We start from the raw sequence: 19,862 nt of genomic DNA on the forward strand, positions 1-19,862 counted from the left end.
GCTTTGTTTCTCTCAAGTGCGCTGAAGCGCAAGCATTGGTCGACACGATAACCTGAGTCTTGCTCCTGTTTTGCTGGCTCAATCGGGCAACGCAACAAAATCAACCAGATGGCCCAAGCCAGGCTGACTGCCAGCTACCCATCCCCTTTACACACATTATAAGTACAAACTACAATGAGTTGCGCCGCTCACGCGTCGACATGGGACGTGAATTTCGCCTGGAAAGCCTACGCCGGCCATCTTCAATGATCCCATCGAGCTTGCCGTCCACCTGTAGCTGTGCCAAGAACTTCTTGGCGTAATCATATCCAACATTGTAGACTTCATCGAACTTGCCGAACTCGAGCGTTCCATAGCCACTGATAGGCGGACGCATGTATATACAGCCTTTTGCGCGCTTGGCTTTCTCTAAAGCCGGAACACTGGCAGAATAAGCGAGACGAGCTTGCAACTCTGCCAAAGTAGGTATATTCGGATGCGTACTTAATGGGTTCCAGCGATTCCACAGAGCCCAAAAGCCCGACAACGTGTCTCCGTAAGACATCTCAATGTGGTCATCGACGCTGCCGACGTCGACGGCAAAGATTGTCCTCACACCCATGCGCTGCATTGTGCTGACTGGCAAGTTGTCCACGTAGCCCCCGTCGCAAAGCATGTCGCCTTCTTCCGTCATTGGCGGGACAAGACCTGCAAGGGACATTGAAGCACGAACGTACCGCCAGGCATAGCCTGTCGTGTGGATGTCCATGCGCGAGTGAGAGACTAATGTTAGTCATATCTGTGGAGGCGGGGGCAGCGTACTGTTTGTGGTGTTGGCAAAGTAAGGAAGCCAGAAGTCTTCAATTTGCGCATGTCCAAAGGATTTCCAGATACCGCGATTGAAGACACTGTGGTTAGCATAGCTCAACTGTCAGAAACCTTACTGTCCAGTGGTGTAAGCGGTACCAGGATACGTGAGATCAAACAGAAACCGCCAGAGACCAGCCATGCGAGCACTAAACTGTTTCGCCCGCCCGTACATCGGCAACAGCTCGCCGTCCTTGGCGTAGAGACCGCCAATGAAGGATCCGATGGATGTACCTCCGACGAAATCTATTGGAATGCCCATCTCTTCCAAGGCCTTGATGACACCAACGTGTGAGATGCCGCGAGCTCCGCCACCCCCGAGGATTAAGCCGATCGACTTGCCGCACAATTTCCGAGCGAGGCGGGCATGATCGCTTTTGTGCTGACCTTTGCCGAAGGACCCTGGTCTCAATGCTTTGTTGCGGAAGCGGGAGAGCTCAGTGGAGACAGTCTGAAGCTTATTCTTGATTGTTGTGATAGTGCGTTGCGCAGTGCGAGGTCGAGCTGGGGCGTCAGAGGCAAGGGAGTCCATCTGAATGTGAATATGAGAGTGGACCCATGGTCTTGGCTTCAACCACTGCCTTGTGCTACCAGGCGAGACTTGCTTGCTCGAATGTAGCAAAATGAGTTCTTTGCGAGCCGTCGTCTTCATGCCGATCAGTTGTCGTTCGTAGTCGGCAATTTCTGGTGGCTCGTCTGCAAGAGCAACAAGCAAAATATAATCGGCTTGCCCAATGCAAGTCGAGATCCAGGGTGAATTGACCTGCTGCCCGTCGGCGATGTACAACAATTTGCTGTACTTTTCTTCCAAGTCGGCAAGATGTCCGGCCAGCCGTAATTTGCCCATGCGACTGAACGCGTATCGACCAAGATGCGCCAGGATTTCCGCTTGATTCAGCAGGGCCACTTTAGAACCGAGGTGCTGTAAAGACTGCGAGAGATTTTCAGCAAAGTCTATTACGGGAACACCCTGACTGATGGGCAGTATGCAGATCGTTCGGATATTCTCGATGTTCTCGACGCTACCGGTCGAAGGTCGCGACTGCTCGCCATTCTTCAATAAGTCTCCCATGCGCTTGGCGATAAGCTTGCTGATTTGCATGGTGATGCCAGGATGTTCCAGGGCCAGAGACTGGAACAACTGCTTTGGAAATCGTGCAAGCTCTGTATCCCGCACAGCAAGGAGCGACGAAGGCCGCTTGATATCTGTCAATACTTCAAGCTCGCCGACGGACTCACCACCTCCATACTCGCCGATGACCTGCAAATCCCCTGACGCAGAATCGGTTTCCATGACGGTCCTGAGCCGCCCGTTCAACACAATATAGATTGCATCAGCCTCGTCACCCTGCCGATAGACAGGCTGGCCAGCAGTGACTTGTAGCCATTCCAGTGCAAAATCCAAATGCAAAATGAGTGGCGAAAGCAGAGATATGAGTCTTTTGGCCATCGTTAACAGTACAACTGGCTTCTTTTCCATAATCCGTTCGAGGCTATCTCGAGGCAAAAATCCAACCAAGACATCAGTCTTAGCGCGGACATCGACAAAGGATCTGTAGTTTCCGATTCCTGCTTGGTAGCCAGCGATACCTCCAGGCTTGACAGTGAAGAGCGCGCGAAATCCATCATCAACCTCCTCGAACGACTGTTCAAATGGGTTGGAATTGTCAAGCATGTTTGGGTCTTTCCGCGCTGGCTTTCCAACAACAGCGTGGCCAGTCCGTGGTACAAGCAGTCCAGCGTCCAAAAAGCCATCTATCACATAGTACAGTCCAGGATTGCGCTCTTGAGCCTCCACAAGCACCGCACCTTTTGGGAAGTGGATGATCTCCAGATCATTGTCCATTTCAGTCTCGATGCCCTCGAGAGAATTGCTTGTGAATGCACTTTCCGATTGAACATCACTCGCTGTTGCCTCTAGATTGAGTCTAGCCATGTTGCTGATAGCATGGCCAAATGAATTGCGTGACTGCCGCTCAATATCTTGCAAGTCTACAGCGCTGAGCTTGGGGGATTGCTCAACGCTGGCAGCACCACTGCGAGCTTGTTCGGGGTTCTGCTCCAGACCTAGCGACTTGAACATGCAATGAAGAACAGAATCTCTGAAGGAGTTGTCCTCCTCTGACTCGTCCGGCTCCCGAGCGGATTCTGGGGTAGCGTAGCCTTCAGGCTCCGATTCCTCTGCTTTGACTTCATCAACAGATGCCATCAAATCCTGAAAGTTGACTCGCGGTCTCCCTTGAGCTCGCTTCCTCAGACTTGATAGACGGATTGAGGTTGGTCGCCGTTTCACCGGGGATGAGACTACAATACCAGTGTCTCTTTCCGACGCACTCATCTGCATCTCTGCCTTTTGCAGCTTTTGTTTCAGTCTCTCGAGTGCGGAAGCCTGCACGTAGTTCGGCAAGTCGTACGTTGTGAAATCATTCATTTGGCGTTCTGTTCTTAGAATTTCTGCAGTCAAGCCCAGATAGTTGTGTCCTGTTGCAAATGTAACCCGTTGGAAGCGCGTCATGATAACTTGCACAATATGTGCAGATGCCTTAGGATAGATACGGGTCAAACGACGGAATGCCTCTGCTGGAATGACGGCCAATGTTGTGTCGATATTGGCTCTCGCGATGACTCCCGGGTGTACACTATTGCGCGACGTTGGCTTCTCCGGAGGATTGAGCAGAGGAATATGAGGAACGTCTCGCAAATTCTGACTGCTTCCGCGTTTGCGAGCCTCTTTCAATTTATTTGCTGCGAAATGCGTCCTCGGTGAGGCTGGGGCCATGCCGACAGGCATTGGCATCGGCGACGTAGGCATAGACGGCGGTGCTGCGTCTTGCGGCTGAGCGTGCATGTCAGCTTGCGGACTGACAGGAGCACCGTGCCGCAGACGAACGTCCTCGGTGAATAGGGAAAGGATGCTGAACATGGATGATAGCGGCGCGCCATTGCGCACGTCAGTCAATAGCCTGTAGCCTTCGCCACCTTCCTCAAACTCATCGGCGGCAGCCTCCAATTCGGAAGCTTCTGTTTTGAAAAAGACTTGCACATGGCCATCGACAACTATACAGAACGATTTTTCGTTTTCCAAGTTGATCGTCTCGCCAGCGAGAAGTTTGCGTGTTTGCATGTGGCGTGTCAATTCGTGGAAGACGGGCTTTTCCAGGTAGCCAAAGACTTTGATTGCACTGAGGAATTCATCCAAGTAGCTGTGCAATCCTGGCTTGGACTCGCTTTCAACAGTGTCGGGGAAGGGCTCAATTTTTGGTTCTTTACGTTGAGGCTCCAGCGGTAATTTGGCGTAGTTGGTAAGGTACTTTGCCCTGAAGTAGGTTTGTAGTGCCCAAACCAGTAGTATCAATATGCCTGCCAGAGACCAGAAGGAGAGATGAAGTGTCAAGGAGCTAGAGAGCAGCCAGAAAACCCAGTTAACAACGAGAATCATTTGATTGCTTCCAGCGTCGGTGATCATCCGGCACTTGGCCTGAATGACCTCCATACTCGCCGTGTAGCTAGCTAGAACAGATGAGCTATTGAGCGCCAGCTTTGCAGCAGTACGAACGTGCAAATGCCGCCTCGAGCGCGCACTCTCCTCAAGCGGTCGTTGGGGTTGCGCTTGCTCGCTGCTGTGATGCGAATTTGCGACGCGTCTCGTCCAAACAGCGCGCGTACAGGCTATCGACACTATCAGCAACAATCCCCAATTGGCTCTTGGCGATAGGAGACGCAAGGACATGCCAGCATGAGCAGCAAGAATCCAGAACTTGAGCTGCCCGAGGGCGAGGACCGCTTCTGCAATTTCTACAGCAATCTTGCCAAGAATGGGCCAGATAATCTGATGCGCTTCTTTGACCGCGGGTCCTACTACTCGGTACATGGCAAAGATGCAGAGACCGTGGCAAGGGATGTATTTCAGTCTCAGGCCGTTGTGAAGTATCTTGGAGGCCGCGCACATCAGCTTGCTTCCGTAACAATGTCGCCTACGGTGTTTCGAAAGTTCCTGCAAGACTGCCTGACAACGAGAGGATTGAGGATCGAAATCTACCAGTCAGAGAGGAATAAGCAGTGGCTATGTACAATGCAAGCGTCGCCTGGCAATCTCCAGCACGTCGAGACGCTACTCGGCGCGACTGATTTTGCAAGCAACCCCGTGCTGATGGCCGTCAAAGTGACCGTGAAGGACAACGAAAAGGCGATTGGTACATGCTTTACGGGTGTCACGTTGCGTGAGCTTGGACTCAATGAGTTCCGCGACAATGAGCTCTTTAGCAATTTCGAATCTATGGTAATACAGTGTGGCGTCAAGGAGTGTCTGATCCAAGCTGATGTCAAGGACAGAGACTATGAGCTTCGCAAGCTCAAGCTCGTGCTCGAACGATGCGGTATTATCATGACTGAAGTGCCTTCGCAGGACTTCAACGCCAAGGATGTCCAAGATGACTTGTCCCGACTCTTGTCGGACGGTGGTTCGTCTGCAAGCCTGAACCAGTTCGAGATGAAGGTCGCGTGTGGTGCTGCAGGTGCCTTGGTCAAATACCTTTCACTCATGTCGGACGCCGACAATTTTGGCAAGTGGTCCCTGTCGAATTACGACTTGTCGCAGTACATGAAGCTCGATGCTTCGGCTCTCAAGGCACTTTCGCTCATGCCCTCGCCAACAGATCTGGGCAACAAGTCTCTCAGTGTCTATGGCCTGCTGAACCGATGTCAAACCCCTCTTGGCAAGCGTCTCCTTGCGCAATGGCTACACCAGCCCCTTGTCGAGCTCTCTGCTATCCAAGCTAGGCACAATTTGGTGGGCATCTTCGTCGATGCTACTAGTCTGCGCGATGCTCTGCAGCACGACCATCTCAAGCTCATGCCTGATCTCTACAAGGTCTCCAAGAAATTTCAAAAAGGTCTTGCCGGTCTGGAAGATGTTGTGCGTCTGTATCAAGTGGTCATACGTCTTCCAGGTCTGACCGATTTGCTCAGCGACGTCGAGCTGTTGGAAGAATCGAAAACCATACTAAGTACCCACTTCACATCGAAACTGGACAAGTTCAATGCTTTGCTGGCGAAGCTACAGGATCTTGTGGAGACGACTGTCGACTTGGACGCCCTCGACCGTCATGAGTTTCTCATCAAGCCAGACTTCGATGCCAATCTGGGCGAGTTGCGCGAACAAATTGATGCCATTCGAAAGCAAATCATGCTGGAACACAAGCTCGTGGGTAGTGATCTTCACATGGACATTGAGAAAAAGCTCAAGCTCGAAGACCATTCCGTGCATGGGTATTGTTTCCGCCTGACACGTACAGAGGCTGCAGTGATCCGAAACCGTCGCGAGTACTCTGAGTTGGCTACTGCAAAAGCGGGCGTCTACTTTACCTCACAAAAGCTTAGTGGTCTGGCCAGGGAGTTTTCAGATTGCAGCCAGCAATATTCACGCCATCAGACAGGCCTTGTGCGCGAGGTTGTCACCATTGCGGCATCCTACTGTCCAGTCATTGAGGAGCTTGGCACTCTGATTGCAGAGCTCGATGTGCTTGTGTCCTTTGCGCAGGTCTCTTGCCATGCACCGACGCCGTACGTGCGACCCACTATGCACCCGATGGGCCAGGGGAACACCATCTTGAAAGAGGCTCGACACCCGACTATTGAAATGCAGGATGATGTGAGCTTCATTTGCAATGACGTCGAGCTGCGACGAGGAGATTCAGAGTTCCTGATCATCACAGGAGCAAATATGTATGCGGATCCTGTAAAAGGGCACTGCTAATGATAGGGGAGGAAAATCGACTTTTATCCGACAAATTGGCGTGATTGCGCTCCTGGCACAAGTCGGCTGCTTCGTACCATGCACATCCGCAGAACTGACTATCTTTGACTCCATATTGGCAAGGGTCGGGGCCGGCGACTCTCAACTCAAAGGTGTCTCGACATTCATGGCGGAGATGCTGGAGACTGCGACCATCCTGAGTTCTGCAACGCGCAACTCGCTCATCATCATTGACGAACTGGGTCGAGGCACTAGTACCACTGATGGATTTGGTCTTGCATGGGCCATCTCGCGTCACATCATCACACACTTGGGGTGCTTCTCGCTCTTTGCTACACACTTTCATGAACTCACCGCACTGGCCGAGCAAGAACCTGGGGTGCGGAACCTCCATGTCTCTGCGCATGTAGGTGATATTGCCGATGCGGAGCGAGAAATCACCCTGCTCTACAAGATTGCGGAAGGCCCTGCAAGCCAAAGTTTTGGTTTACATGTTGCCGAACTCGCCCGCTTTCCCAAGAGTGTCATTGCGCTGGCCAAACGAAAAGCAGAGCAGCTTGAGGCAGGATCGGACGCGGAGACCGGACCAGCCAGTAAAGCGAGCAAGACTGATATAGAGACCTTGCGTGAGGTGCTCGTGGCATGGCAGCAGCAGGTCAAGGGATCTGGCCAGATGAACCGAGGCGAGATGCAGGCAGCATTGAAGGAGCTCATGGATGTGAACACAGCGCGCTTTTCTAGTGCATGGCTCGATGTATTGCGCTCGGCAGCGCGAACATAAGACAGCGTAGAACACTTCTAGTCTGACTCGCCTAGCTGCGCATGCCTGGCCCTCGAAGCTTAAGGTTTTCCCTTGGCCTGCAGGTGGCCGTTCGCAATTGCCTGATGCGGCCGCGTGTTGTCTGTTGGGTGCGCCTAATTGAGACATCGCGCGCGCACCCATCGCCCGCCGTGCAACGTTATCGCTGCTACTCCGCACAGCTGGGGCCAGCCTCCTGAGCGTAGTGGTGAGGGCCAGGTCGAAGCAGGAGTCAGCTAAAGGCGACTCGGCTCGCATCACTTGTCGTGCCATCAACAACATCTTGGTACATTGTTGAACATGTCTGCGTTCGACAATCTCGATATCGGCACACGGCGCAGTAGCTCCGTTTTGACCCTGAGCTCCTATAAATCGTCGTATGGCAGGGAGCGCTCCTTTGATGCGCGCTCCTACGACTTGGGCAATGCACCAATCTCCCCAACCGAGCCACGGCGTTTTGCGGACGACCGCCGACGTAGCAACATCGCTCTGACTGCAAGCCATGTCCGCAGACAATCAAACGGTCTGAATTTTGGCAAGGCGGATAGCAAGTACAAAGCCGCGAAAGACATGGACGAGCCAGTCTTGCTGTCCAAGGAGGGTTCTGGGTACCTCTTCTTCTCGATCTCCTCCGATGGCATGCTCAACTACAAAACTGCTTCGCGCATCTCTGGCAGTATGACGAGCTATCTGGTTGATCCTTTGACCTTCAATGGAGAGCGCGCTCCAGTTGTAGTCTTGACTTCGCCTGCCTCTGGCGAGGGAAATGCTTTGCAGACGTACCAGAGACTGCTGCTACCTATCTTGAAGCACTTTAAGGTAGACCACTCCCACATTGCGCTCTCCGATGCAAACACCGCGTCCTACCTGGCCAAGAACGGACAGTACACAGCAAATACCATCTTCATCCTGCTCTCAGGCGACGGCGTATTACACGAGGTAATCAACGGTCTTGCTGAAAATACACACTTTGAAGCCCACTATACGCCCATCAGGCTTTGTCCTATCCCATGGTACGTGAGCGCATAAGCCTACATCCTGCTAACAAATAGCGGTTCCGGAAATGGATTGGCATCATCACTCAAAATGACCAACGTGGCCCGCGGAATACGTGCGCTCTTCAAGCCGAACTGGACAACTTTGCCTGTCCTGCATGCCAAGAGTTCTGCAGGCTCGATCAATCGTTATGCCGCAGTTGTTGTGAGCTACGGTCTGCATGCTGCGCTAGTGGATGATTCTGCTTCGACCGAGTTCAGGGAGAAGTACGGGACCGATCGCTTCAAAGAGGCAGCGAACCGCCATTTGCGGCCCAAGCCCTACCTATACAAGGGCAAGTTGTCCTTGACCAAGGCATGTCGCTTTCCTGACCTCAACAGTGAGGCTGCACGCGACCAAGAAGTCGGTTCAAACCACACCTATGTGCTCATCACACGGTGTTCCTCTCTCGAATCAGATTGGCGTATCGCTCCAATGGCTTCGCCAACTGCCTACCCAGACAAACTCGACGTTGTGCGCATGGGCGACATGTCAGGCACGGATTTGGGTCGTATCCTCATGGATGCTTACAAGAACGGTGCTCAGGTCAATGATCCGCTTTTTGAGTACAGTCGAGCCACAGCAGCGTCATTTGTCGTCGGGGAGTCTGCCAACGATAGAACGCGCGTTTGTATTGATGGGGCCATCTACAGAGTGCAATCTGGCGAATCCATTTCAGTCACAGTCTCACCTCGCGTTGGCCTTGCGCAGGTTCAGCTCTTGGTGCCAAAATTAAGTTGATGTCCTACAAATTTACATCTTGGACTTTGCCAATCGCTTTGCGGCGCGTGCGTCCACAAAGGCTTGAATCGGCTTGCGACTCGAATCTGCCATCATCAACGTTCGAATGTGCGTTAGCTCGATGCGATTGACACGGCTTCGAATTTGTCGTTCCTCCGGTGTCTTGATGAGATAGTTGCGCGACAGTCCAACGACAGCTGGATCATAGCTTGCAAGAACCGCTGCCTTGGCGAGCACAGTTTGTAAAAATTCTTGTTGATCTTTGTGAAGCACCTCGAGGAATCCCACTTGCTCGAGCCTAGAGGCAGTCAGCGTGCTTCCAGCGAGAAGAAGCTCGTTCGCAGCTTGCTGACCCATGAATTTGGGGAATAGGTAGGAACTGCAGCCTTCACAGCAAAATCCCCAACGCATGAATGGAACCGTGAAGGTCGCCGACTCGACTGCATAGACGAAGTCAAAATGTGCCAGACAGGTTACGCCGAATCCGATCGCTGGTCCATTGACTGCAGCAATCATGGGCTTGCGGAAATTGATCATGTCGTCAACCATTGCTTGCAAGGTGTCCATCTCAGCGTTCATTTCCTTTTCAAAACCGTCGTGCATCACATTCTGGAGGTCCTTGCCTGAGGAAAAGAACTTCCCCTTGCCTGTGACAACAAGGACACGCACTGCATTGTCGTTCTGGGCATACTTAAGAGCCTTGTGCCAATCCTTGAAAAATTGATGCGACATGGCATTGCCGCCTGGTCGGGAAAGGGTCATGACAAGGATGCCGCCATTGAGGGAGAGCTCGACGCATTCGAGGAATGGAGGTGTCATGGTGTGAGTAGTGGTTCAGCAGCAACTTTGTGAATCCTGCACTTGACAGATGATGTATCTTTGAAGCTTGAGTTCAAAGCGCTAGAACCAGCGCTAGGTTCGTGACGCGCGCAAATCTGTGGGGTCGAATGCCGTCGGCGACTACCGACAGAGACGCTGAAGAATTGCACCACTACCAGCTAGTAGGCCTGTCATGTAGAATCAGCGTAGATGTATCTGCCCAGACAACCGTGAGGCTGTAACCCTGGCTCTTTCAAATGTCCTTGGATCGCTCTCACATCCTGCTGCCCCACCGTGCCTATCGCCAGTAACCAGCTCATTTACGTGCATGCACACGTACTGCAATTGTCGAACAGTATGATAAGCTTGAGAGGTCAGGGCCGCTACATTGATGTGTCATGTCGACCTTGGCACTACGCAGCATAAAGTCCGGACGCACAGCCTCGGAGCAGACCTTGATCAATATGCTGTCAAATTTGTCCTCGGCTGACGCGCCCTGAGTGTCGCTGGCATCGCGCCGTTCACGACCTACTCTGCGGCTGTATACCAAGTTTCAAGTTTCAAGGTGCACGAGCTCAGATAGGATTCAGATTCCAACTGGGCTTTGTGCTCCATCGTGCAACAATCCGAGCGCCAAGCTTCATGAGCCCTGGGTTTGCAGATCGCTTTCTCGTACAAGGACTATATATCAACTTGACAAACGCAGGCATGTCACTGCAAGGCATCCTATTCGCCTGGGCAAAGTCATTCGTGAGTCGTGACTGAAATTGTTGTTCGGAACTAGCTTCGAGAGGCGGGATTCGCTCATCGCTAAACAGTGCTGTGTGCGCACTGCGCACATCAAGCTCGATGGACTGATCGCCACTTGCATCAAGCTGCTTGTGCTTTACCAGGCTCGCTATCTGCAACGGCCCACAAGATATTCTTCGTAACTTCGCAAATTCAGGACTGAGAGTCGATCGCAAGTTCAATGTCTAATGACGTCAAATTTCTACAAGGCCTGAAGGCCCTGAACGCATTTCGGCTCCATCTTGGTTCGCCTATAAAATTTACTGCGACTGCCGTCCATATATCACAGTGGGTGAAAGCATCGAATGCTGTACAAGTCAGCGCTGCCTTGGACGCTGTCTCGCGATCAACTTCTGCGTATGAGGTAGGCTGAGGTCGCGGCTGATCGCCTCGAGAGTCGAGAGTTGACAACTTGACAACGACATTGACTTGTTTCTGTCGCTCGAACCCTCTCTAATTTGCACGCGCACAGCCACAGGAGTGCCAAGAATTTGACATGCATGTGGCTGAGTTTGATCTCCAGAAATCTGCAGAGTTTACCCGATCAGACATCGCCGGCGTGGTGGCGCAAAGCCGCGCAATGATTGCCGCCACAGGGGTGGACTGGTGCTATTATCAACTCACCGTATTACAGACTCACAGTCTCTCAGTCTAGCAGTCTATGACTGTCTATCACGACGAATGAATGCAGTCAACTTGGAGTTCGTATGCTTGCGGCTGGCGCTGGCATCTCCCAGATGCTTTCTGCAAGTTTCTAGACCATGTTCGTGCCGAGCACATTCCCGCTTTCATTGTTAGACTGCACTGTCAGTCTGTCACAGACTCACAGTCTATGAGTCTGACATGTCAGACTGTCACTGCAGTGACATTATCTACAGGACTATGTATACGGTCCACAGGCGACAGCTGATAGTTACACTTCGAGGCCTTGATATGGTAGCATCACATTATATACGCTAATGCTTAAAGCCAGGGGCCAGGGGCCAGGGCATGTGAACTAGCGGGATAATAGTCTGCTTTACTTAATGAAGACTGGTCACTTGATCCATGCTGTCCACTCTTACAATTGATACTACAGACTATAATATCTCAAAAGACAGTAGCAGATGTGACCTATAGTCGACTAGCACTCTGGACACGATTCAAGGTCGTCCGAGTGTCGGAGACTTGTCTCAGAGTCGTCTGTATCGTCTGTCGTGACTCGTTAGGTGCACCGTCACAGTGAACATCCTCCAAGCATGTGCGTCGCGGAGATGTGCCGTGGGCAATGGACTTATGGGGGAAGTTATGGCTTCATCGTTGGACAAATTAAAATTCCGAGTAGCTGACTTTTGATTTCCGTCGTGCGACTCGTGCCCTGAAAGTGAGGTCTAGACTTGCAACGCTGTCAAGCAATTGCAGCGTGCAACTGGCAGCCGGCATGGAAGCAGGCAATGAGCAATAGCTGAGAGACAGATTTACAGATGTTGACAGTCGTCTCTTGAGGCTGCGTATACAAAGAGACAAGGACAAATTAAGGCTAAGGGTGGGTTCGCGTATCGTCATCGGAGCTCGTACGCTTGTCAAGTTGTTCGTTGATCGCCTGTGCCGGCATTTTGCGAATTTGAGTTGCGTTTTGGGGTGGCTGCCCGGATGCCTGGAAATGCGCAAGGGAAATGGCGAGAAGGCGTTGCTGGAACTTGCTGCTGGCTGCTGCTGTTGCCTGCTGCCTGCTGCTGCTGCTGGCTGCTGCTCCTCTGGAGAACCGCCTCCCCCTTTCCCCCTTATAAGTCGACTGTGCCACGCATCCCAGGACTTCCAGCCACACTACTTTCCATCAGACCGATCGCAAAGCTACAGCAGAGTCAATCTCAGGCAGGCCCAGGACGCCGACAGTCAGCAACAGCGTCCTCGTCCTCATCCTTGCAAGACGACCCTCCTCCCATTCGCCCAGGACTGCTGCGAAGCAACCTCAGCTAGTTGCTCGCGCGTTCACAGGATGTCGATGAGTTCAAATTCAAGGTACTAGCCACAAGCTGCGCCTGAGTCATGCTAACGTCGCAGAACAAACAACAGACACACAAACAGACAATCTCTCAGTCTCTCCAGCTACCCGGGCGACATCTTCAACACGCGCAATGCCGGTGACGCGCCATTCGGAGATGAGAACGCAATTGTGGACGGCGACGCGGAACACTCCTCGGGCGCACCAGACCAGCCAAAGCACGATTTGAACGCGACTGAAGCTATGAATTGGCTGTACAGCGCTGATACAGACCAGACCCCGCGTGCCAGTGATCAGGATCATTTCAGTCTTGCCTCCTCGGAAGACTTTCTGAACTTTGGTCGAAACTCTGCACAATTTGATTTTGGAGCGTTCAATCAGACTGGCCTCCTCAGTCCGCAAGTCTCGAGGCAAAGTAGCAATGCTGATGCTACAAATACCGCTGTGCAGGATTCACAAGCAGGCAAAGATACAGGCTCATCGGGCCACAGACAATTCATGAATGTTCAAGGCGACTACAGGGCTGCTCGCCCTGAGGCCTCCATTATGACAGGTCTCCTGCTGGATACTCGTCAAGGTCAGCCTATGCAACCCCTCTCATCGCAATTATCATCCAGCCGGATCGTTGCTCGATTGTTGGCACCGACCAGCATGCGGCGTTCGACACAGGAAGATTCACAGACTTACCTCAATAAGTCACAACTATATGGCTTGAGTCTTGTCGATACCGAGCACAAGGCCCAAGGGCGACAAGTCAAGTACCGCACTACAGTCAAAGTACTTTTTCACGATGAAGACCAGAAGCATCGTGCTGCTACATTCTGGAGCATTTGGCGCGATGGCCGCGGTATGACGGAGGCTGTTGAGCGCAAAGCTCCATTCGTAAGGGCTCTCGAATTTGACGAGGCTGGCCCTGTCAAGATGATGGAAAAGCACAAGGCAGATGTGATTGCACGTCCTGTCTTGGTGGCTGAAGCGTTTGACGGATTCACTGTTGACTGGTCTCCCGTGCAGCAGTCGCCGTGCGCTCAGACCATGCTGGCGCTCCGTTGCCATTTCTTATCGACCGACTTTTCGCACTCTAAAGGTGTCCGTGGCGTGTCTCTCAAACTCGCAGTGAAGACAGAGATCTGCACCAACGACCAGCAGTATCTGCTGGGTGGTTCGGCTTGTCTCATCAAGCTTTTCCGTGACAAAGGTGCCGAGCGCAAAGCTGCAAATGACTTGTCCCATGTTCGCAAGGCTCTTCAAAGACTAGAAGACCCCCATGGTTCGAGTCTCATTAACTCTGCATCGGGTCCCATTGTTCACAAGGGTCATGTCAGGCGTGAATCAGACTTTCAAGTGCGCGTTCAACACCGCCGGAAGCGCTCAGCCTCCGTGTCTTCGCAGAGTAGTGGCAACGGCTCACAAACTGAGGAATACAGTCGACTCGATGAAATTGACATGTACCGCGCCATGCTGGCGTCAGTGGAGCCAAGCACATTGTTGCAGTTGCCACTCGAGGATGGTGACAATATGGCACTTAGCTTCGACGATGAGATCTCGCTGCAAGCAAAACAAGTGGAGCCAGTCTCCACGGAAGAGCCTCAGACCACCTACGGACGACTTTCGCCACAGTCTGTTTACCAGCCAGCTTTTCGCGCCTCGCCACAGCCAGTATTACTTGGGGATTTCAGGACCATACTTGTGGCCGATATGGATGACCACTACGTCCCACCAAAGCCGCAGAAGAAACCCGTCAAGTGCTTCTACTTCATGCAACAAATGGAGAGCACTAGTAAAACACAGACTATGTCACCCGTATCAGACGGGTCGCCCGACATGAGAGGCGAAGGGGAAAATCCAGGTACAAGCAAATATCACCCTTCACAGCGCAATCGACATCAGCTAGGCCCCATCTATCGAGCAGTCTACCTGTACGAGTATTCGGTCAATGCATTCGTGTCGGTCGTCGCCAAGAAGCTCAGCTTGGACGCGGAGAAGCACAGAATCGTCCGATGTGTCCGAGAGAACAATAGGGGTATTCGCATCTTGCTCGAAGCTGAGATGCTCGAGCGTATGCCGGACGGTCAAGATATGTTGATACGCCTGCACGAAGTTGGTCCCGGTCAAATCGAACTGGTGCTTCATTACGCTCTGGCATGAACATGTACAAATATTAGTTCTAGTAGTAATTCACAATAAAGTACACGACACGGCGAACGCCAGCAACAAGGCTCCAAATGCCGCCAGAATCTGGTTTGATTGAGTGACGTGTCCTTGGGCTCCCGAAAGGAAAATCGTCGGGTTTGCCTGCCATGAGCTCGTATTGGTCGTCGACACGATTGGGAAGTCGCGTGACCAGGTGGTCGGGACTGCTGATGTTGAAGATGTCGCACTGCATGGCGTAGAAAACCACGCAGAAGTCCAGGTCGTCGGATGCTGCACCGGGACGGATGAACCGCTACATGAAGACAGAGAAGTCATGATTGAGGTGAAGATACTTTGCGTGTAGACTGGCTGAGCAGTGCAATACTGAAAGGGCATATCTGTCTTTGTTGCATAGTCAGTTGCAGTGGTCGTTTGTGTAGCGTACTGCGTCCACTGTGTCATGGTCGTGCTCACGAAAACTGTTTGCACCGACGTGAGTGTCTTGTACGGAATCTCAGCTGCAGCGCTTGATGTGTTGCCTCGATTAATGATCACCTGGCAATCATCAACGACTTGAGAAACCGATTGGAATTGAGTCTGGTATCCGAGTTTCTCGCAGCACGAGCTACAGATTTGTGCCTGGGCCACAAAACTCGTTGAACACCCGCAGCGTATCTGCTGACGATAGTCACTAATTTGATTGCGGCAAGTCTGGAACAATACAAGATTGAAGGAAGCGCAGGCAGAGCTACAGTCAGTCGAAGCATGGGAAGAACCAAAACTCTTACTTGCACTGATTCAGGCTGACGGGGCCCTGTGATCCTTGGAAGACGATCTTGCTTCCATTTGCAATCGATGGTGACTTATCATTAAGAGCAGTGGCAAACCCACACAATGCAAATAAAATCGCTATCAGCATGGTTGATGTCCGAAAAACAGAATCCAGGTCAGCGGTCGTTCTTGTATAGCAAGGGTCTGATACAATGGAACTGCACTGGCTGCATGGGTCATAGCTCAGACAGGCAAAGTGTGTTTCGAGATAGTTTGACCTTGAACGGTATCGTGTGTGTGGTCAAAGCGTCTAAAAGCCATCATCGTCAGAACTCATGTCTGAAATTTGTTCAAATTCTTCCTCATAGGAAGCCTCGAGCTCCTTCAAGGCAGCGACAACATCCTTGCGCTCGGTATATCCTGACCTGCCTTGTTTTTGGTGGATATGGCGCCCAAGGTCACGTAACCAAGCACGCGTACCACGCGGTATGTGCAACAGGCTGGAAGAAGTCTCTTTCACGCCTTCTGGAAAGGCGGCTGGCATTGGCTGTTGCTGTGGATGTGTAAATGTGGTCACCAAGGATCCTTCAAGTACTTTGGAGGTCAGGGATACTTCATCCCCACGAACAACCTCGAATTTATTCTGCACACTGCCATGAACAGCGTTGAGTCTCTGCTCTCCCGCTTGCGCATGGTAAATCTTGTTGTGTGGCGACAAAAATGATGAAAGATCCGAAAGACGCAACGGGCTTTCTTTTGTACGCATCGGTAGAGTGATAGTATCCAGCCACAATCCAGGCAGAGCAGAACCTGTCCACGACGTCTTGGTAGATATTGGGACGATCAGATCGACGATGTCATGGCAGACCAAGAGGGCATCTGCTCGGTTGAAGTGGTGTTGCATGCTGGTCGGTCGACCGGCGTCCACGAAGAATTTGCTCAGCTTGGGAAACTCATCTTCCATCTCAAGCAGTAATTCTGCAGTGAAGCCTGACCAGCCATCGCAAGTGGATGAGATCAAATTGAAGCCTTGCATCAGGTCGCATTGTTCAGCGAAGGCTCGGAAGTCCTCATCCATAACATTCGCTTGGCCATTCCTTTCCTTGAAGGCAGCTCTACCCTGCTCATATGTGAGCAATGGTCTTTCCACCGCGGTGGTATCGATAGGCAGGTATGATGTTGGACGGTAAAATTGCATATTATAGTCAGACCAGTAGCGGACGCTGTTGTCAGACAGCTGTGAGGAATCTGGCGTTTCATCCAACGAGGCTTGAAAAGGATGGACGCGAAAGCTCTCAGGCTGCACAACTTCTGTACCAGACTCTGTGTCGACTTGAGTGTCATACAGCTGGTTGATCTTGCGCAGCGAGCCCATATTGCGGGCACAGTCGTAAATGAGGACTCGAGGCAGGTAGATCTCCAGGCTAGTGGGAGAGATACCATGCTGATACAGAACATCGTGATCCAGCACACTATCAGACTCTTGAAAGTACGGCTCTTGGAAATTCCAGAAGTGAGTGCCTAAGTAGTTGGCTCTCTCACCACATTGGATGGTCAGAATTTCGTGCATTGAGCTGGAGGACTTTTGAAGACCCGATGGCGAGGCAGGGCGTGAGCTCACGCTTACTGCTGCCGCCTGTAGATGTGATGGCTGGGCCGAGATGAGATTTTCACTTGTACGTTCTACTGCAGAGCATGTGTTCGCTCTAGATCCACTAGGTATAGACTAGACTGTATAGTTGACTGATTCCAGTAGGAAATCTTGACGTCAAGAAAGTTTGTGAAAGACTCGTGCTCCCATAATTTTAGGCAACTAGTTCTACATAATCAGCCGCGCAACGGCACTTCAAGCGCACGAGCATCTGGTAAAGCTCCGCTTGCCGGTTCGAAGAGTCCATCAGTGTCGCTTGGACATTTAGGCAATACATGTGCGACTGCCTGCACGACGGATGGAGGAGCACGAGCGACGCGAGGCAGGCTATGGACCGAATCTGCTGAGCAGCCCGGCGGCTCCCCAGGTCCAAGTACGTGCACCGGGGATTCCAACTACTACTGCCAATGACAGATCCATTGGGCCGACGAGTGTCTCAGCTGTGGGGAAGAGACTGGCTTGGTCGTCGAAGCCTCAAGGGCGTGAACAGGCGATTGAAGGGGACGACGCTGCCCGGGCCCGACTTAGTTTGGGCGGCGACAATGTACATCGCGCAGGCATGAACCACATGTCTCTCGAGACGTCTCGAAAGCGGTCTGCGAGTCGAATGCAAACGACCCAAAGTCTCAAGTGCTTTCCTGAACCTCCCAGCGACAATCCTTCACAAAGAAGGCCGTTGCCCCAGCCGGAAGATCTCTTGAAAAGGATCATGGGCCGAAAGAGCCGCAGTCGAATAAAGCTCGCTCCTGTTGACATGAGTTGCAGTTTCTCGGTATCTGACTATCGACAGTTCGACATGCCCTTAGTCTACTGCTCACCAACATTCGAACAAGTAAGTGGCTACTCGATGAATGAGATCATCGGTCTGAATCATCGGTTTATGCAAGCACCAGTCGGCCTGGTCGAAGCTGGCTCGGTGCGAGATCACACGGACAATCTCGCAGTGTTACAAATGCTGAGCAAGCTGTCTCTTGGACAAGAAGTTCAAGTGAGCCTCATGAATTACAAGAAGGGAGGCAGACGCTGGGTCAATCTTTTGACCATGATGGCCGTGCCCTGGGATGGCGATGACATTGCCTACATTGTGGGTTTCCAGGTGGATATCATGGAGTCGCCCGAAAGTGTTCTGCAAAAGATGCCAGATTCGACCTATTATATCGACTACCGAATCTCTCGCATCCCCCGCTCGCCTCCAGCAGTCGCCTTGCAAGCGCCCACCACTTTTTCATACGGAGCCGGAAGTTTGCCACAGATGGAAGGCTTGGTCCGGGCAAGATTCAGCAAGGACGATGCAGAAGGCTTCGCTGATGCCTGGCAAGACCTTATGGTTGAGCAAAGCCCGAATGCTATTGTGGTTTGCTCCCTCAAGGGGGTTGTAAGTTACTGCTCTGACCGAATCGAAGCACTTCTTGGATACACGACAAGTGAATTCGTCAATCTAGGCCTGCAAAGTATTTGTCATGTATCAGATATTGTTCCGTTCATGCGAGAGCTTCGGGAAGCCGAGGTAGGAAAGCCTATCAGCCTGCTGGCACGACTCCGACACAGGAGTTCCGCATACGTGTGGGTTGAGTTCGATGGAGCAGTGCTTCTGGAGCCCAATCGAGGCATGAAAACTATCATTTTGTCTGGGCGCAAAGTTGGTCTGCCAGCTTTGACAAAACTACAAGGTCAACAAGATGTCGATTTCGGGGCCAGCGGTCTATGGTGCAGGGTCGATCCGCAAGGCATGATTCTCTGGGCGAGTGCCGCAGTATCCACTTTCCTCGGCATCTCGCGTGATCTCATTATTGGCAAGAACTTTGTCATTTTGATTTCTTTCGAAGACGTTCCCTTGCTCAAGGAATCTCTTCGCGCAGCGTTCTCAGGCCACCAAGCGACGGTACAGCATATTTATCAGCCACATCAATCTAAGGGCCATTCCAGAGTCTCGCTCACTTCGCGACTATTCCCTAGTCAGCCAGATCCACATGTTCATCCCAGTATCATGATATGTTCTCATGTCGACAGTCCTGATCCAATATTGCGGGTACCAGTTGACGCGACTGCCGACAGTGCAGCAGCCTCGACACCGATTCATCTGCGCGCCGGTGACTCGACTCCCGTAGTTGCCGTCCCAGATACAGCGATGCAAGAGTGCTTTTATTTGGAAGAGCTTATGCCGGAGCGCAACACAAGCTGGCAGTACGAGCTTCATCGTGTCTTGCTTATCAACCGTCGCTTAAAGCGTGCGGTTGACAATGCCCTTCACCCTGAAGTGCGGCCGACGACCTCTCCGAGGCCTTCTGAAACAATTTGTACCAATTGCTTCAAAAGGCAGACTACCCAGTGGCGGAAAGGCCCAGATGGCCCTCGAAGTCTTTGTAACTCGTGCGGACTCCGCTATGCAAAGCAGCTAAATCAGCGTGCGCAGCTCATGGCCGAAGTGCCACTCTGAACACAGTCATATTTGTGGACGAAACTGCCACCATGGGCAGCAAGTCCATGTCTTCATCTGTCTTGCGTATGGCGTTGAGTATGATTAAATCTTTTATTTAGA

General features: G+C 52.0%; 7 protein-coding genes across 7 annotated transcripts; 4 read left to right on the plus strand and 3 right to left on the minus strand.

Moving 5' to 3' along the window:
- Window positions 1-169: 169 nt before the first annotated feature.
- Window positions 170-4,285, minus strand: BCR37DRAFT_345743 (uncharacterized protein; the record flags this gene model as incomplete). Its single annotated transcript, XM_040867637.1, has 3 exons — window positions 170-762; window positions 802-887; window positions 924-4,285. 3 exons carry the CDS (start codon window positions 4,283-4,285, stop codon window positions 170-172), a joined length of 4,041 nt encoding a protein of 1,346 aa, XP_040726511.1.
- Window positions 4,286-4,582: 297 nt separating this feature from the next.
- Window positions 4,583-7,382, plus strand: BCR37DRAFT_408184 (muts domain V-domain-containing protein; the record flags this gene model as incomplete). Its single annotated transcript, XM_040872135.1, has 2 exons — window positions 4,583-6,570; window positions 6,608-7,382. 2 exons carry the CDS (start codon window positions 4,583-4,585, stop codon window positions 7,380-7,382), a joined length of 2,763 nt encoding a protein of 920 aa, XP_040726512.1.
- A 318-nt stretch (window positions 7,383-7,700) lies between these two features.
- BCR37DRAFT_392063 (ATP-NAD kinase-like domain-containing protein) lies at window positions 7,701-9,073 on the plus strand (the record flags this gene model as incomplete). The annotated part of the gene is made up of 3 exons (XM_040871100.1): window positions 7,701-8,413; window positions 8,453-8,981; window positions 9,056-9,073. The coding sequence occupies 3 exons, from the start codon at window positions 7,701-7,703 to the stop codon at window positions 9,071-9,073; spliced, it is 1,260 nt and encodes a 419-aa protein (XP_040726513.1).
- Window positions 9,074-9,581: 508 nt separating this feature from the next.
- On the minus strand, window positions 9,582-9,995 carry BCR37DRAFT_336234 (ClpP/crotonase-like domain-containing protein; the record flags this gene model as incomplete). Its single annotated transcript, XM_040867219.1, has 1 exon — window positions 9,582-9,995. A coding segment is annotated over one exon (414 nt), but the record flags the coding sequence as incomplete, so codon positions are not given.
- Window positions 9,996-12,762: 2,767 nt separating this feature from the next.
- On the plus strand, window positions 12,763-14,916 carry BCR37DRAFT_392065 (CP2 transcription factor-domain-containing protein; the record flags this gene model as incomplete). Its single annotated transcript, XM_040871101.1, has 2 exons — window positions 12,763-12,785; window positions 12,828-14,916. 2 exons carry the CDS (start codon window positions 12,763-12,765, stop codon window positions 14,914-14,916), a joined length of 2,112 nt encoding a protein of 703 aa, XP_040726515.1.
- A 757-nt stretch (window positions 14,917-15,673) lies between these two features.
- BCR37DRAFT_270727 (tubulin domain-containing protein) lies at window positions 15,674-17,446 on the minus strand. Its single transcript, XM_040866773.1, has one exon. The coding sequence runs from the start codon at window positions 17,240-17,242 to the stop codon at window positions 15,983-15,985; it is 1,260 nt and encodes a 419-aa protein (XP_040726516.1). The 5' UTR covers window positions 17,243-17,446; the 3' UTR covers window positions 15,674-15,982.
- A 586-nt stretch (window positions 17,447-18,032) lies between these two features.
- Window positions 18,033-19,760, plus strand: BCR37DRAFT_345730 (uncharacterized protein; the record flags this gene model as incomplete). Its single annotated transcript, XM_040867635.1, has 2 exons — window positions 18,033-19,377; window positions 19,450-19,760. 2 exons carry the CDS (start codon window positions 18,033-18,035, stop codon window positions 19,758-19,760), a joined length of 1,656 nt encoding a protein of 551 aa, XP_040726517.1.
- Between the last annotated feature and the right edge of the window lie 102 nt (window positions 19,761-19,862).

This window comes from Protomyces lactucae-debilis (assembly GCF_002105105.1).
Source record: "Protomyces lactucae-debilis strain 12-1054 chromosome Unknown BCR37scaffold_6, whole genome shotgun sequence".
NCBI classification, from domain to species: Eukaryota; Fungi; Ascomycota; class Taphrinomycetes; order Taphrinales; family Protomycetaceae; genus Protomyces; species Protomyces lactucae-debilis.

What these genes read in the sequence shown, in the direction of transcription:
- BCR37DRAFT_270727 (XM_040866773.1), bottom strand. Translation starts at nt 17,242, where the DNA reads ATGCACGAAATTCTGACCATCCAATGTGGTGAGAGAGCCAACTACTTA.